This window comes from Onychostruthus taczanowskii, unplaced genomic scaffold (assembly GCF_017590055.1).
Source record: "Onychostruthus taczanowskii isolate IOZ18803 unplaced genomic scaffold, ASM1759005v1 scaffold53, whole genome shotgun sequence".
NCBI classification, from domain to species: domain Eukaryota; kingdom Metazoa; phylum Chordata; class Aves; order Passeriformes; family Passeridae; genus Onychostruthus; species Onychostruthus taczanowskii.
The window spans coordinates 3,882,288-3,897,398 of NW_024502902.1; the positions used below are offsets into that span (position 1 = coordinate 3,882,288).

Here is a 15,111-nt window from a genome sequence, read left to right on the forward strand (position 1 = left end):
TTTCATTGGAGTGGCTGTTAGTTGATCATTAATCCGCTTGAAGAAAGGGAGTAGACGCAGTGCATCTCCAGCATAAATGGCTCTGCAAAGACTGCAGGCGTAGTTTAGTTCTGTTCTTTTCCTTTCTTTCCTATTTGGCAGCAGGACTGTGTGTTTTTATAAGTTATTTTCTTTTCTCCTTTTTATTTATCTTTATTTTTCTGTCTTTCTATCCTGTAATACAAAGGGGGAAATCTTATTGCTGGTTCAGGCAAATTTTGAGTGAGGAGTCAAACAGTTCAAGAACTAAGAGCTTGACTCCAAACACCATTTTACTGTTTCCATGTGTGGATCAGTTTTGCACTGAGGTGACTTGCTAAGAGACTGTCTTTCATATTAACCCTTTCTTTTTGGAATCCTTTATCAAAAGGTCATTTTCAGCTTTTGTGAATCATTTTTGCTTACCTGAACTGCTTTGTTTGTATTCAGTGTGAAACTCAAAACTCAATCTTACACATTCCAGTTATTTTATTGAAGTTAACTGTTACTGGAAAATAAATTTTCTGATGCTGTCAGCTTTGTGCCATGCTGCAGATGGTCCTTTCACCTCATCAGAGTTAGTTTAGCAGTTAGAAAAATAAAACTGGTTCCAGTTTGGTGGGTGTGTCACTTGAAATAGTTAGTGAAAGGTAATGCCAGAATTCTATTTTGAGATAGTAATGTCTGAGACAAAGTATAGAATACCAAGTCAGCTATGGTTATGGTAGATGAGCCTTTGAATTGGAACCTTGGGTTCAATTCAGGGATTTATGCATATGAGTCTTTATTTGTACTTCAATAAGATGAAGATAACTCTTGTCTTCTCTGTGGTAGGGCTGGCAGCTTCTGCTTATTCATACAACTCAGCTTGCTTCCTATATGAAACTGTCAGTGGGCTCAGCCAGCAGTTATGATGTGGTGGTCTTACTCAGTTTCTTATCCCAGCCATAATTAGTTGCCCATCTTTATTAGACAAAAATATCCCTTCACACAGCTGAGGTCGTTTTACTGCTTGGAAACTTCCCTTAGGTATTTCTCCTGGCAAGCAGAATGCTGGAAGAAGGTGGTAGCTGCTTCTTGCATACTTGCTTCATGGCTTCACCACGCTAAGTGAAATGAATGTGTTCCCTTTTCTAACTAAACTGCTGCTCTCATCCCTCGGGTGGCTTTAGACATGAGCTCTACTTACTTGAAAAGCAACCATTCTAATTTGTCAGCAGTCACAGCCGTGAAGAGACACACATATACAGCTAAGAAAGCTCTACCTTCCTTGTGGACTTGTGTGCACTGTGAACATGCTGCTCCTGCATTGACCCATTTCTGTCTCTTTGTCCTACTCTGTGTTCCACTGGTGTAGTCAAAGGTCAGGAAAGCATCACCCAGCCTTCGAGCTTTTATTCTGTGCTGTGCAAGTGCTGTCAGACTTGATGGAGAGCTAAAACTGAGGCAAAAGGAACTGGCATTGCTGGCTTAGTTACTGTAAACTCCTTAAACTGCTCCCTTCCAGCACTACCTGAAACCTAACCTGACTAGAAGCTTAGCTTCCTGGAACTTTAGAAGTACTATGCCAGAAGGTTTTTAGCCAACTTTCATAGTTTTCCACTTTGGAAAGACATTTTGTATTTTCTGTAAGCCATTCAAATAGTCCTCAGATATTTTAAAAAATGAATGGAAAAAAAGGAGGGAAAAAAAGAGCAGGTCTGGAAACATATCTTGATTGTTTATACTGTGATGTGGGAAAGAAACCTTAAATATCCATGAAAAACTTACTTCCTAGGGGACATGTGAATCTGCTGCATGTAACAGTGGACTTGTTACTTAGTGTTAAGCCAGCATGTAGAAAGTTTGGACGTAAACTACATCTACTACCAGAAACTGTGTAGTAGATGCTATTTTCACCCTTCTGATCGCTGCCATCTAATCCTTACCTTTAGCTAAGGAGCTAAATCTGATTAAGCACTCTCTGTGCTCCTTGTGGAGAACTCTTTACCACTCCAAAGAGCTCTTTTTTCATTGAGCAAACAATAGAAGATATCTAGGCAATAGAAATAAAAAGTGCCAAATGTACTCTCTTCTGGTAGCACTGCAAGTTGCCGTAGAAAGCTGCTTATCTCCAGATGTTTCAAACAGCTGCTTCTAAAGTTGACAGGGAGCTAGGATAGCACTAAGCCCCAGGAGCAGGGCTTGGAATGCTATTCTTAGAATGTCTAGGAAATATCTAAGAAGCCTCTGCTCTTCTTATTTCCTTTGCAAGTAAAAAATTTGTTGGGTGTTTGTTTTTGGTTTTTTTTTTTTTTTTTTTAGGTACTCAGATCTCAACGTTTGGATTTGTGGGGTTTTTTTAAAGAAGCTTAATTTTTTCACTGGAAGTGTTTTAACAGTTGTATTCCCTCAGACCTGTGCAATTTAAGCCAGTGGAAACCAATTGAGAAATGGAAGTTTGCTGTCATAGATAATGAATTAACCATTTGATATGAATTAGAAGTAAGCTTTGGAATATATTGCTGACTCTTTTAGCATGGACTACTTAAGAATCGTTTTCTATTTTGACTGGTTCAGAACAATACTGAGCATTCTAAACGTACATACCGAACATACTATACATTGCTGATCTTAAAATTTGAATCTAGTTCTAGTAATACGTGGTACATTACAAATCATGAAAGTGTTCAGGCTTGGAGGGTCTTCAGGAGGCCATCTAATCCTGCTTCCCATTCAGAACAGGATAGCACTGCCTTAGGCATAGTCCAGTGGTCTTGAAAACGCCTCAGGACTATGCTGGTCTTATTTTTCTTTTAGTAACTATTTTGGCTTGAGGTTCTATTTTGTTTAGTGATCATTTACCAGATAAATCCATATCAAGCATGAGACACAACATAAAATGTATGTATTTTGGAGCTAAGCACCTACATTATATAATAAAATGGCACTTGACTTTGAGTATAGGACCTTTGAAAGGAAGAAAAGCCAGTCCTAGTGGACTGTTAATTAGCTGGGGAGCAGACCAGTGATATCAGTGTGACTAATGGGTCAGTTGGTGTTCAGGGCACACTTGCAAGAATTGAGTACTGGTCAAGGTGATAGGACTTTGGCTGTTCCTCAGATTCTAATATTGCCTAGTGGGAAACATTCCACATGGCATCACTGGAAGTAATTAAAAAAGCACTGTTTGGTTTGTTTGTTTTTTCAAGTAATGTACTGTTAAAATATTCAAGTATACAGCATTTTTAATTTCTGTCTCTATTTGCTGGGTGTTTTCTTTCCAGACCTATTCAGGCCTGTTCTGCGTGGTAATCAATCCTTACAAGAACCTGCCCATATACTCAGAAGAAATAGTGGAGATGTACAAAGGCAAAAAGAGACATGAAATGCCCCCTCATATCTATGCCATCACAGACACAGCCTACAGGAGTATGATGCAAGGTGAGTGCTGACTGAGATAATGACTCTTGTTGAAATCACAAATCAAGGTTGCAGTCAAAACACTGTAGGAGAACAACAACTCACTGATATCAAAAGGCATTATCATCCTTGCTTACAGACACTACTTGGTACCAGCTTTTGTGTTCAGTTGAATAGCTCTCTCCTGCTGTAGTGGATTGAAGAACCATACAAAAAGTCTGGTGAGAGCTAAGTTTGACATAAAGGACAGGCTGGTGTGAAAGCGTGAGGTTCAGAGAAGCAGGCAAGGAAAACCGAGGTAGCAAATTTTCCATCTCAGTGATGAGCCTGTGAATTGAGGTAGCTGTAGGTGGGCAGGTATGTGTACTGTTGATAGAGGCTTTTAACAAAGCCAGCTTAAAATCCAATTGCACAATCTGGCTGGGGGGATCAAGCTTAGTATAACCTATGTTTTGAAGTGTTATGGTCAATGGTAGCATTACTGTCAAGATTTGTTTGTTTGGTTATATTCTTACTTTGTTAATAAAACTCACTATCAGTGAAAATTAAGTACATCTGTTGCCTTTTCATGGAATAAAAGAAAGCAAATGGACAGACCTATTTCACTCCACATTATACAACTGAGAATCAGAGAACTGTGGATATTATCTGCTACCTGTTCATCACTTGAAGACTTCTAAATATGCATCTCTGAATGCATTGTGCATATCCTTGGTTCTGAGAGGAGGTTTTTCACAGCCAGTGGTGGTGTGTGTGATGCTTGGAGAGGTTCAGGTGTGGAGGTATTTTGTACTTTTCTTCCTGTTTGTTACCTGGGTTTTATGGGGAGGCATACTTTGTAAGGTTTAAAGCATGTAATGGACAGTTTGTTTTGGTGTGCCTGTGTGATTGTTACTACTCCTTTATCTTTTGATGCCTAGAAATGATTAAGGTGTTTGTTCCCCCTAGGTCTTGTCACTAGCATCACATTTTTGAGCAAAGTCCAGATATAATAAAATCATGCTTTAAAATTCTCATTAGTCTCAGTTTGAGTTCTGCTTTTCACCTGCCCTTGCTACCCCTTGCACCTTGCATAGGAGGACTATAATGATATCGGTTCCCAAAGTGGGAAGAGAGAAAATCTCCATCCACTGACCTGTGTTAGTGTCTTCCAACAAACTTAGTGTGGGGAAAGCTGATAAAGGTTGCTAAAACATGGTGCCATGCAGGGCAGAGCACAGGGGTGAGCTCATGAGATGGATCAGTTAATCTATATTTGTAAAAGCCTGGGATGGAGAAGGGTGAGTACACAGACATGCTGAAGTGGACTGGTGGCACGGTGTTGGTGGCAATTTGCTGAAGATGTGGCAGGTCTTGAAGAAATACAGCCATACTGCTGGTGTGTTACTCTGAGATGAATGCTGCATTCAGAAGATAAAAACGTGTGAACCTGAACCTCTAGAGGATCTCACTTCCCTTAGAGAAAGACTGGATCTGCCATGATATGGTCAAGAACAGATGCTCCACCTGTATTTTACACAGCAGAATGTTGTCCATAAACCTCATTACACTTTTCCTTCTTTTATTACTTCCTTCCATCAGTTGCCTGCTCCTTATTAGCTCAAGCACTGATTTGTATTTTTGTTAAACAAGCTATTGACTTATCTGTAGCAAAGTTAGTGTTCCTAGCAAGAAATCTTGTCTACATAGAATCAGAAACAGTTTCTTTGGCAGTGTTGTGAGGAGACTGAAGAAGTCTTTTTCCCTTATAGACAACAGTTAAACCACTTGAAAGTGCATGTGCCTGCATCTTGTCCTTCGTCCCTGCCAGGTATATCAGTGTGTGACAGAAGATCTCCAAATAGCTGCAATTCTGCATCAGGGGACAGGTGACCTTCCTTGGTCTGATGGTGGTTCAGAGGTAGTGATTAATCTATGTGGGTATTTTCTTTCCTGTTGAAAAGAGGTGATGTCTCTCTCAGACCACTGCTTGGATGATGTCTAAAACTTGGAAATCCCAGACTTGACTTGCTTTGTTGTACAGAGCTGAAGAATGGCAGCTCTGCCTGTGTTTTCCAAGCATGGGAAAGTTGCTATGAGGTCTGCTGGAGTGTTTACCTTTCCCAGAACAATTCTAGCTATGCTGTATTTTCAGCAGTATTGACAGTCTAGAGGCTTACCCCAGCTCTTCTTTGCCTAGTTTACGCTACCTTGTTGCTGACTTATTGTAATGCTTGTTGATATGAATATCATTCCCAGTTAGCTTTTGAACTTACCTGCCTTGATCTGTTTAACTAGGTTTGGAAAGATTTTTCTGTGTGGTTTCACAGTTACCTGTGTGTGCTACAAGACCTCTAGAGATTGCTTTAGGGTTATTTATTGCCTTATTTCCTTGTTTCAAAGGGTAGCAGTAGCATTCCAATGTCTGCTACTGGGAGTGAGGGTGAGTAGTAGGTTGTTGCAGTGTCTCTGGTCCTGCTAGCCTCGAGGGGAATGGAAAGCAACATTCCTATTCCACTTTCTGGGTTTTGCTCAGCGGTGGGGGAGGTTTGGTGCAGCAGCCAGTGGTATGGCAGGAATCTGTACAGAGAATAGAAGATGAAAGGGTCGGGTGCTCCACAGGAGCCAGAGGCATTTAGGATTAGGCTGCCTTCCCTAGGTTACTTTCAGAGCCCTGAAGACTGGGAATCCTTCATGGCCTGGAGAAGGATAGCAAGCTGACTTGACTCTGACTTCTGTCAGCACAGGGTATAGCTCGCTCTTAAACTGACAGTGTGGAAAAGCTTTGTGTCAATTGATTTGGACTCTGATTTTTTTTTTTTTTTTTGTTGGTTTTCAGTCGTCAATTGATTGGACTCTGATTTTTTTTTTTTTGGTTGGTTTTCAGTCAACTTATGGTATTTGAATAAGCAGGGCTTTCAAAAGGGATGGTTCATCAGGAAGGGAGAGGAAGACGAGAGTTTTGTTCCAACCTCTGCTAATCCACAAACTATTTAACCCTTTTCAGGCATCTGTACGGTGTGTGAGCTTGGTGGTCTTCTTGTATTTCCTGGTTACTTCATTGACAGAAGCGTTAGGGCACTTCGGTATTCCAGGAGATTATATTGCTTTTTGTTATTTTTTTCCCAGAAGTACTTGCTTGAAGAAATAAAATGGTGAAGGACATGTTCAGAGTGGATTGTTTGTTGTTATTGGGGTTTTTCCCTTTCTTTCTCAGACCCAAGACTGTGACTCTCAGAAATGAGATGAAAACATATTTTTGCTACATGTTACCTGGAGAGACTTCTTGTGCTTCAAGAACAGAACTCTCAAAAAAGTGTAACATTTTTGCTTTTAGAGAAAACAACCACTTGTCTTAATGTTTCTGTTCCCTGGGTAACCTGGATGCCAGAAGTCTCAGATCTGCTTTCAGAAGAATTATTCTTCTGGTGCTAATGATTGAAGCACAGTGCCTGCAAGTGGAGTGGTGTCTTGAGCAAATAAATCCTTTTTCTAATGCAGTTGATGTATACTAAGGAGGTACATTCTTTGCCTCAATTCACTGCCTCAAGGGCCTCAATTTAGAAAAACGTATTTTAAAGTGGTTAAACAGCACCTGTTTGTCTGTTTGGAACATAAATAGGGAATTTTCTAGTGATAGAAGATATAAATTTCATTGGTATCTGGAACATGGTATCTGTTTAATGCTCTGAGAAGTGTCTGAAACTTCTGTAATAGGTTAGGTGAGTATGGTGATTCTGGTCTACAAAGCTTAGACCTGTTGGACTGAGATAGGTGGGAGAGGGAATAGACAGCACGTAGCTAATGAATGTATTCCATCTCTCCACATTATTGGAGAGTTCCTAATGTTTCACCTAACAAAACTCTGAAAATCACTGAGCAATGATTAAACCCTCCTTGACCTTGATGGATTAGTCTGCAAAGGGACCTGTGTACCCAGAACTGTGCTGGTGTTCACCTGGGAGTTAGGTAGTCTTTAGTTAGTAGGTTTGCTGGTTAAAAGAAAAAAAACTGAAGCACAGTAACTTCATAATTTTTTAGTGACACCTTGTTACATTAAGTGAGGAAACACAGTGTTAGGTGTCAAAAGACAAATCACTTGCTTTGAAGATACTCACTTGCACCTTGGGGCCACTTGTGATTTTCACAAAAGACAGTCCTCTGGATCTATTCCTGTAAAATATTCCTGTAGACCTTCAAGTGTTTTGTTTGTAATTCTTAAATGTTTGCATATTTCTCTAAGTTTCCTAGCTAGCAGAACACTTCTGTTTTAATTTGCTTGCTTCCAAGTAATTTCTCAGCTTGCTTCTTAGCATTGGGCTGCTATGCTGCACTATATAATGCACTGTCCCAAAGTACATATTTCTTTTCTATATAATAAACTGTCAGTGCTTCTCAGTTGAGACCTGCTCAGATTATGTAGAGGCACACATGTCCCTTTCAAGTTGCATGTAAAGGTCAAGTTCTTTTTCCACTAAAACGCCAAAGAATATAGCCTGTGGTTTCACAACTGTATTTTCCAGATTTGTCCAAATTTCTTATGCAAAGGGCAACATGAAATTTGGATGCTAGTTATGGAGGATATTTGTTTTGATGCAAAGGGCAAGAAAATACGTACTTTTTTTTTTATTTCCTTAAGAAATGTTTTACATGCTTTGAATTACTTGAGATTTCTAAATGCAGCTCTAAAAATCTGTGTCTTGAGATGTGGTTTTCATGAGAACAGGGAGCTAAAAAAGAATCCGGTTGCCCACTTGTTTTTTAGTAGTTACCACACCCTTTTTGCTTCATTCCTGTAAACCAGAGCAGGATTTCTCTGGCAGTCACTTATGTAATGGTTCAGCCCCTGCTGTCAGTCTCCCTGCAGTTCACTGTTTTAGTATCATGAGTGCCTGAGCTTTTTGCAGGCTTTATACTAGTTTTTCTTTTCTGTCAGGACTTCCTAAACATTTGCATCACCTAAAATTACAGCTTACAACTTGTTTTCTGCTAACTCCAGATTCAATTAAAGAGTTCTAGAGAAGGGGAGATGTGGGCTCTAGTCCAAAAATGTCTTGGGGGAATAAATATTTCCATTTGAGCCCGCAGGATATATTTCATTTTGAAAAATGAAATTTACTTTTCTCCTTGTGACTGTTTCCAAACTTCAGCTAATGCAGAGCTGAATCTTAGCACTGCAGTATTCCTGCCAACTTAAGTGATTTTTTTTCTCTCTTTTTTTTTTAACATCTTGAAGCTCTGTTGTTGAGAGCTGTCTTGGATATGCTGTGTTTCTCCTTCATTTGATTTCTCTTTCTTTTTGTACTTGATGATAGTTGTTAGCATTTTGAAACTTCCCTGTAATATGTTCTTTAAATGACAGTGCAAAAACAGGTTCTGGGGCTCTGTTCCGGTGTTCCCCTGGAGTGTTTTTGATCCCGTTCAAGCCGGCATGTAGGTTAAAGCACCGCGGTGAATGTACTTGATTAGGTCTGATGCCATGGGCTTGTTCTGTGTAGCACAGTGTGTCAGGTCCCTGGGGCTCCTCCCGTGTTAAGAGCCCTGAGGAAAGGACACGGGATGTAAAATTATGTTGATGTTGGAAGAGATTTTGAGGAGGCAGTAAAGAGCTGGAACGGCCGCGTGGTCGAAGCACTTAGATGCATTTGAGGGCAATTGTTGCTTTAGGTCAGCAGTGTCGCTGGGCCGGGCAGCCCGGGCCGGGAGCGCCGAGGGCCGCGCTGCCGCGGCCTGCCAGACGCTGCGGTCGGGAGGTGGGTGGTGCCGTGAGCTGCGCTTAAGCTTTTAGCCTTAATGAGTCAGCTATAGGCAGGGGACTGCAAGCCAAGCCTTTGCCTTTCAGCTCCACTTCCTCTTAGCTGCAGAGGTGATGTCACCATTGTGTGAATGCTATATTACTTCTCCTTTTATGGAGATGAACAGGCTTGAAACGAGTCACTCATGCAGAGGAAGTGGGTGATAAAGGCCTGGTAGGATGTTCTGTAACTGAGATGTGGAGCTTAAATTGCACATTCTCTTCTAGCTTTCTAATCTTTTTCTTCTCCCATCCCAAAACATTTAAAAACAAAATTCGAGACTTTGGAGCTGTATTAATTTATCAGTTATGCCAATGTATTTGACCACAGCAGTTCAGCATTCATTCACACTCGTTTCATTCACACTCACATTCATTCACACTTGTTTTGCAGTAGTATATTTGGTTGAGTACTTTCAATGTACAATGATGTCTCTCTTGTGAAAACAAATTTTGGTTTAATTCAGTTTTTAATGTATGCTGAAGCAGTGAGGAGTCTAAAATGTTTATTCTCGGACGAAAGAAAGTAAAGGTTACGTGTTTTGGGGTTTTTTACATAGTAAAAATTAATCTACTGATCTTATTATACCATACTGCTGCATAGTTTAAATTTGAAGGATATTTTACTTCCTGAATTTCTGGATGTTTGTGGCTGCTGTGTCTTGTGATCACTTGAATACTATGGTGATGAGAGCTGAAGAAGAGCTTAGATAAAAAGCTTTCCTTGTCAGCTAGTTTGAAATACAGAACTGTTGCTATAATTAACTAATGAGTTGTTATTCTGGATTGTTTTTAATAAGTGACTCTGTTTAGAACTGAAAAGCAGGTGCAGATTTCTTTTAATCAGGCATTTCTTGATTGTGTTATTATAAGCAACTGAGTTTATGGGACCCAGCACATTCTCTTTTGCTGAGTAGGTTGATTGCACAACTGACAATGAAGTAAAGGCAAGTGCTGACTGAAGTAGTGCAGTATGCCCATGTTGAATGATCCTTTGAAAAAAAAAAAGGTGGGGGGAGGTGGCCTCTTGCCTGGACAACTGAATTCTGATTCATGATGGCACAAGTCAGTATCATATGGAGAACAAATATTGGCATTTGAAACTGTTCTTAATTTGAAGAGTATCTAAGAGTTATGCTTTGTACGTGTTAGCTCTTTGCCCCTTTGGTCGGCTCCAGTTTCCTGTTGCTCAATACATTATTTGAGTTGTCTGTCTATACACAATTAGAAGAATTCCAGCTATCCCAATGACTGCTGCTTTGCAGTCCTGGGAAAGAATTTCCCCCGGATTGCAAATAGGAATGTTGCCTTTTATGGCAGTGTCTGCGTGCTCCCAGAGGCTTGCCTGCACTCGCAGGTACAATCCTGCTGACTTAGAGCAGAGGTGACTAAGGCAGCTGCAGTGGGCCACCAGGAAAGTGTGCTGGGGGAGGAAAGCTTCATGCCAAGAGGATTTCAAACACCGTCTGTGACTTTTCCTGCCTGACCACCTTTCAACACCTTGCTCTGTGTTAAGGTGATGAAAAATCCTGTGCTTGCCCATTTGGGACTCCTTAGGGTCAAGCCAGGGTGCTGTGGCTACCTTGCCTTACTGGAACAAGGCTGGAAAGAACTTCTCAATCAAGTGTGAGAAAACTTGGCATGATTGGGAAGTGTTCAGTGCCAAAGAACTGCTTGGTACTGTTATCTGATGTTGATCATCTCTTTCTGTTGAGCAGTCAGTTAATCTGTCTGCTTACTGGTATTCTTTTGCTGGATCATCTCTAGGATGGAAATGGGAAAGCAGGTGCTATTCAAGTGCCTGGGGTTCCACTGCCTGTTTGAGAAGCCCCAGCTCATAATTCCAAGATCAGAGCTGGTTACCAGCAACAAGGAGCACCTTTTTTAGAGTTACCTTTTTAAGATGTTTTTTTTTTTCTTTCTCTCAAATCTACCTCTTAGAAGACCCTGTGTAGTACCTGAATGTGAGCATAACTTTTTCTGGACAAGTGAACTGCTTGTTTTTATTCAAGCTTTTGAAAGTCAGATGTTATTCAGAGGCACAGTCTTGTCCTTTCACATAGCTGCTTTGTGGTGCAGAATTGTACTCAGGTGTTGTACTACTGAAGAATACATTTCCTTAGGCAATCCATAAATGAGTCATTAGTTATTCCCCTGATCCACCCTCAAAGTGCCCAGTCATGCAGAGGGCTGGCATGTGCCTGCTGAGCCCTTGACCCACTGGGAACCTTAAATGTGTGAGGCCTTTGGAGCTGGCTAACATCTATTCTTGGCCTGGCCTTCAGCAAAAGGAGTGTATATCTCAAAGGCAATGAATAAATTCAGCACTTGAAAAAATGAATATGCAATTTAAGTAAAGCTGCAGTGTCTAGTTTTGAAGGCTTAAGAATTTGCCAGGCCAAAACTGTTTGAGTGGTGATTTTCTTCTACTTGCTTTCTCCCAGGCTTGGGACTGATGCTCTTTCTGAGAACAGTATTAGCAGGGTAATGGCAGGTAATATTCTAAGTTTTAACAGGAAAAAAAGCAGATTATTTTCCTCTCATTTTTTGTGCTCATCTACATACAATCTGTTTCCAGTAAAGACACTTAAGAGCAGGAGTTGCATATATATGTATACTTAGCATGTGAACCTAATGCTTCCATTATTGGCTTCAGAATATTTTAAGATGGAATCTCAAACCTGTTAGGTTTGCCGGCTTTCCTTATTCCACAAAAATGTGTGCAAAGGCTAGATATACTCCTCTCTTTTTAAGCTGTGTGTATGGGAGATTTTTCTTGATTAATGTGGCATTCGTGCTGTTAGTACTGAAATGCTAAATGTGCTTGCAGCAGCAGTGTTTAAGGGTATAGAAAGGTTTTAGGTACTTGAAATCTATCAGACTAGAAACCCTTCCCTAATTACAGCTCAATCTCTTTATCTTGCACAAAACAACTTGAATTGTGACTTAATTATATCATCTAAGTACTGTCTGGTGGGAAGAATACTGAGCTATGGGGAAAAGGAATAAAAAGAACCAGTAGCTAAAATGTAGAGACAGTCACACAAAACATGGTGTTGGATGTCACCAATTACTGAAAAAAACGTATTGGAGAGATCCAGTGGATGGCATGCTCTCATGGATGTTTGGGGCTTGCTTTCTCTCTCTTTAGAGAGTAGATGTTAGTCCAATGCAATGAGTGGGAAAAGGAAAGTGGCAATACCTGAATGAAATCTAACTGCTGCAGTGTTACTGAGCTTCTCAGACTGAATAATCTGGGAGTCCTCTGGTCTTGATTTAAAAAAAACAAACAAGTACCTAACATAAAACCAAAAACCTCTCAGCCTAATGGGCATTTTGAGTTTGGTGGCACAGTGTGTTCTGAGTGCCCCAGTGGCTCTTGTGGGCTGTCAGTCAGTGACTTGCTGTGCCCACCTGTTCCATGTTTCACTGTCCCTGTGGTGAGAAAAAGCTACTTGAGGCTGTTCTGGTGTAGGCACAGGCACTCTCCAGTCTTCCTAGTGCTCCTTGCTCATTCGTGGTGGTGTGAAGGAATGGGATAGAACCTGCGTGGAGGCGGGTGGGCACAGGGTGGAGGGCAGGGGTGAAAGTGAAACAGGGCAGAATCAGTGGAGTGGGTGCAGGAGCTGTGGGATGAAGGCATGGTGGAACTGGACTGTGCATAACAAAGTGGAATAATAGGTGAATGCTGGCAGGAGGTTAAAGATGTGGGTGAAGATAGCGGTGAGTGGGCTGGGTGAATTAAGTTCTGTAACTGGAAAGATATCCACAGCTGGGAATTGAGCACAGGCATTAGTATGTCTGCTGGTATGTCAACATGGAAAAGAAAAGGTTTCTGTTGTTACCAACTGCTGTGTTAATACAATAGGGGATGATGCCACAAACAACCAGCTGTATAGGATGTAGGCTGCTGCTCAGTCTTCTAGTTTTTGGGTCCAGTCTGTACAAAATAAGTAACAAATATTTTGTCACTGAGCCTCCAGCATTTGTTTTGGTCTGAAAGCCTCTGTTTGATGTGAATCTTAGGCACTTAGGGATTTGTAACAGTTGCTGTCCCACTTTCCCCCTACCTCTTCCCTTTTCCCTGCTCTGCTGATAACTTTTGTTAAGTCAGTATGGGCCCACTGCAATAGGGGCTGAAGAATAAGTAGAGATGCACATCACACTGTAGCTGGGTGATAAAGAAACAGTCAGTAGGCGACTTCTTTAGTGTTTGTAGAAAAATTGTAATACAAATAATATTCTTTCTGGATGAAGAAAACTAAGTTGCTGTGGTGCCATTACACTTTGGCATATAGTAGGAGGTGGGTGTCTTGCCAGAGAAGGGGTTACTTGACTGTGTTTCTGAAGATACTTGTCAGTGTTTACAAGTTCCTGGTGTCTTTGGTGTTGATTTCATTCTGTCAGAGAAATGTACTTTTAGAGTTCTAGTCTGACTACTCTCTTAAAATTTCTTCTAGATCGAGAGGATCAATCCATCCTTTGCACGTGAGTATTTCCAATTGTCAGTTTGTCTGCATGTCAGAGTTTGTTTTTACATTCTTGTAAAAAGGAGGGACTTTCTTAAGTGCTGGTAGTGGAATTACAGAATCAGGTAACAATGGAGAGTCAAGACAAGTCCTGTTACGATTCCTCCAATATATAATTCCTTCTGCAAAATAATTTTTGTAATAAATGGAGGAAGGGTGGCTTTGAAAGAGCCCCTGTGCTCAAGCTACTAAAGAAATACAGCTTTGTCAGTGGAAAAGGCTTGCAGTGATCCTTTAGATTTGATGCAGCTGTTATGTTTAAGTACATGCATACTGATGAGGCTGATAGAGTAACAGATACTCTTGATGCAGCAGCTTGTCTTCTAGACACACTAAAATTGATTGGCCCTCAGCCATGCTTGAGGAATTGTTATGTTTCTTCTTGCAGTCATGAGGCTTCCGTTTGAAAGATTTACTTCATTACCTTTCACCCCAACCGCTACAGCAGCCTCCAAGCTATTCCTCAGCCACTTGACAGTCTTTGAATCCAAGTGACTAAAAAGCACAGTTCTTTATTGCCTTCCATGTTGCAGTCCAGCTGCAGTCCAGCTTTTTTTCCCTTGCTTTTAAGGGAGGGTCTACAATGGCCAGAATGCAGTTAAGGATGTCGGTAGCCCTTTTGGGATTAGAAATATGATAATGTCCCCTTACATCTTGTTTGTGGATAACTTGTAGATTTTCTTTACAGAGGTGAATCTGGAGCTGGTAAAACAGAGAATACCAAGAAGGTTATTCAGTATCTGGCTCATGTTGCTTCCTCGCACAAGTCCAAAAAAGACCAGGTAAGACCTAGGTTTAATGATGCTTTATTGCTCTGCTGACTTCGGACACTAAATATGTATTGGCTGGTGTCGGTGAAAGACACATTGCTCAGTAGAAGCTTAGATGTTAACATCTGTCAGGGGACTGAGGAGGTCAGTGAACTATGAAACAACAAGATGTCAAAAATTGCAAGTCAGGGAGCACTGTTCGAAGCCATAACTCCTTTGAATTCAGTGGATCTACAGTGGGCATAAACTCATCCACAACCTCTTGGATTCATGGGCAAGTGCATGGGCAAGAGCTGCTATAAAGGCATCACCTGTACTGATCTTTTCATGTGGTTGTATTGCTTATAACCAGTCTAGGCAGTTTAAAACTAATCCTTCTGTGGGGGAGTTGTCTCCTTTCTTCTGTACCACGATAGATTAGGTCTGGCCATTATATGTACTGTCTCAAAACTGGAGAATACAATCATAGGCCAGTGGACATCAGCTAAAAACTTAGAAATAGAAAACATTAAAAGGGGGGAAAACAGCCAAATGATAGCAGCACATGAGAGGAGGGTGGTGATGATGGTGGGAGGACTTTAAAGATGTCTCACTTATATTTTTTTCCCCTCCCTCTCCC

At 40.9% G+C, this 15,111-nt stretch overlaps 1 protein-coding gene across 1 annotated transcript in view; it reads left to right on the forward strand.

Moving 5' to 3' along the window:
• Positions 1-15,111, forward strand: part of MYH9 (myosin heavy chain 9) — a 70,355-nt gene that overhangs the window by 17,542 nt on the left and 37,702 nt on the right. Inside the window, exons 3-5 of the mRNA XM_041416593.1 lie at positions 3,285-3,441; positions 13,654-13,681; positions 14,411-14,504. Of these exons, the coding sequence (XP_041272527.1) occupies positions 3,285-3,441; positions 13,654-13,681; positions 14,411-14,504 (279 nt within the window). The remainder of the gene's footprint in view (positions 1-3,284; positions 3,442-13,653; positions 13,682-14,410; positions 14,505-15,111) is intronic.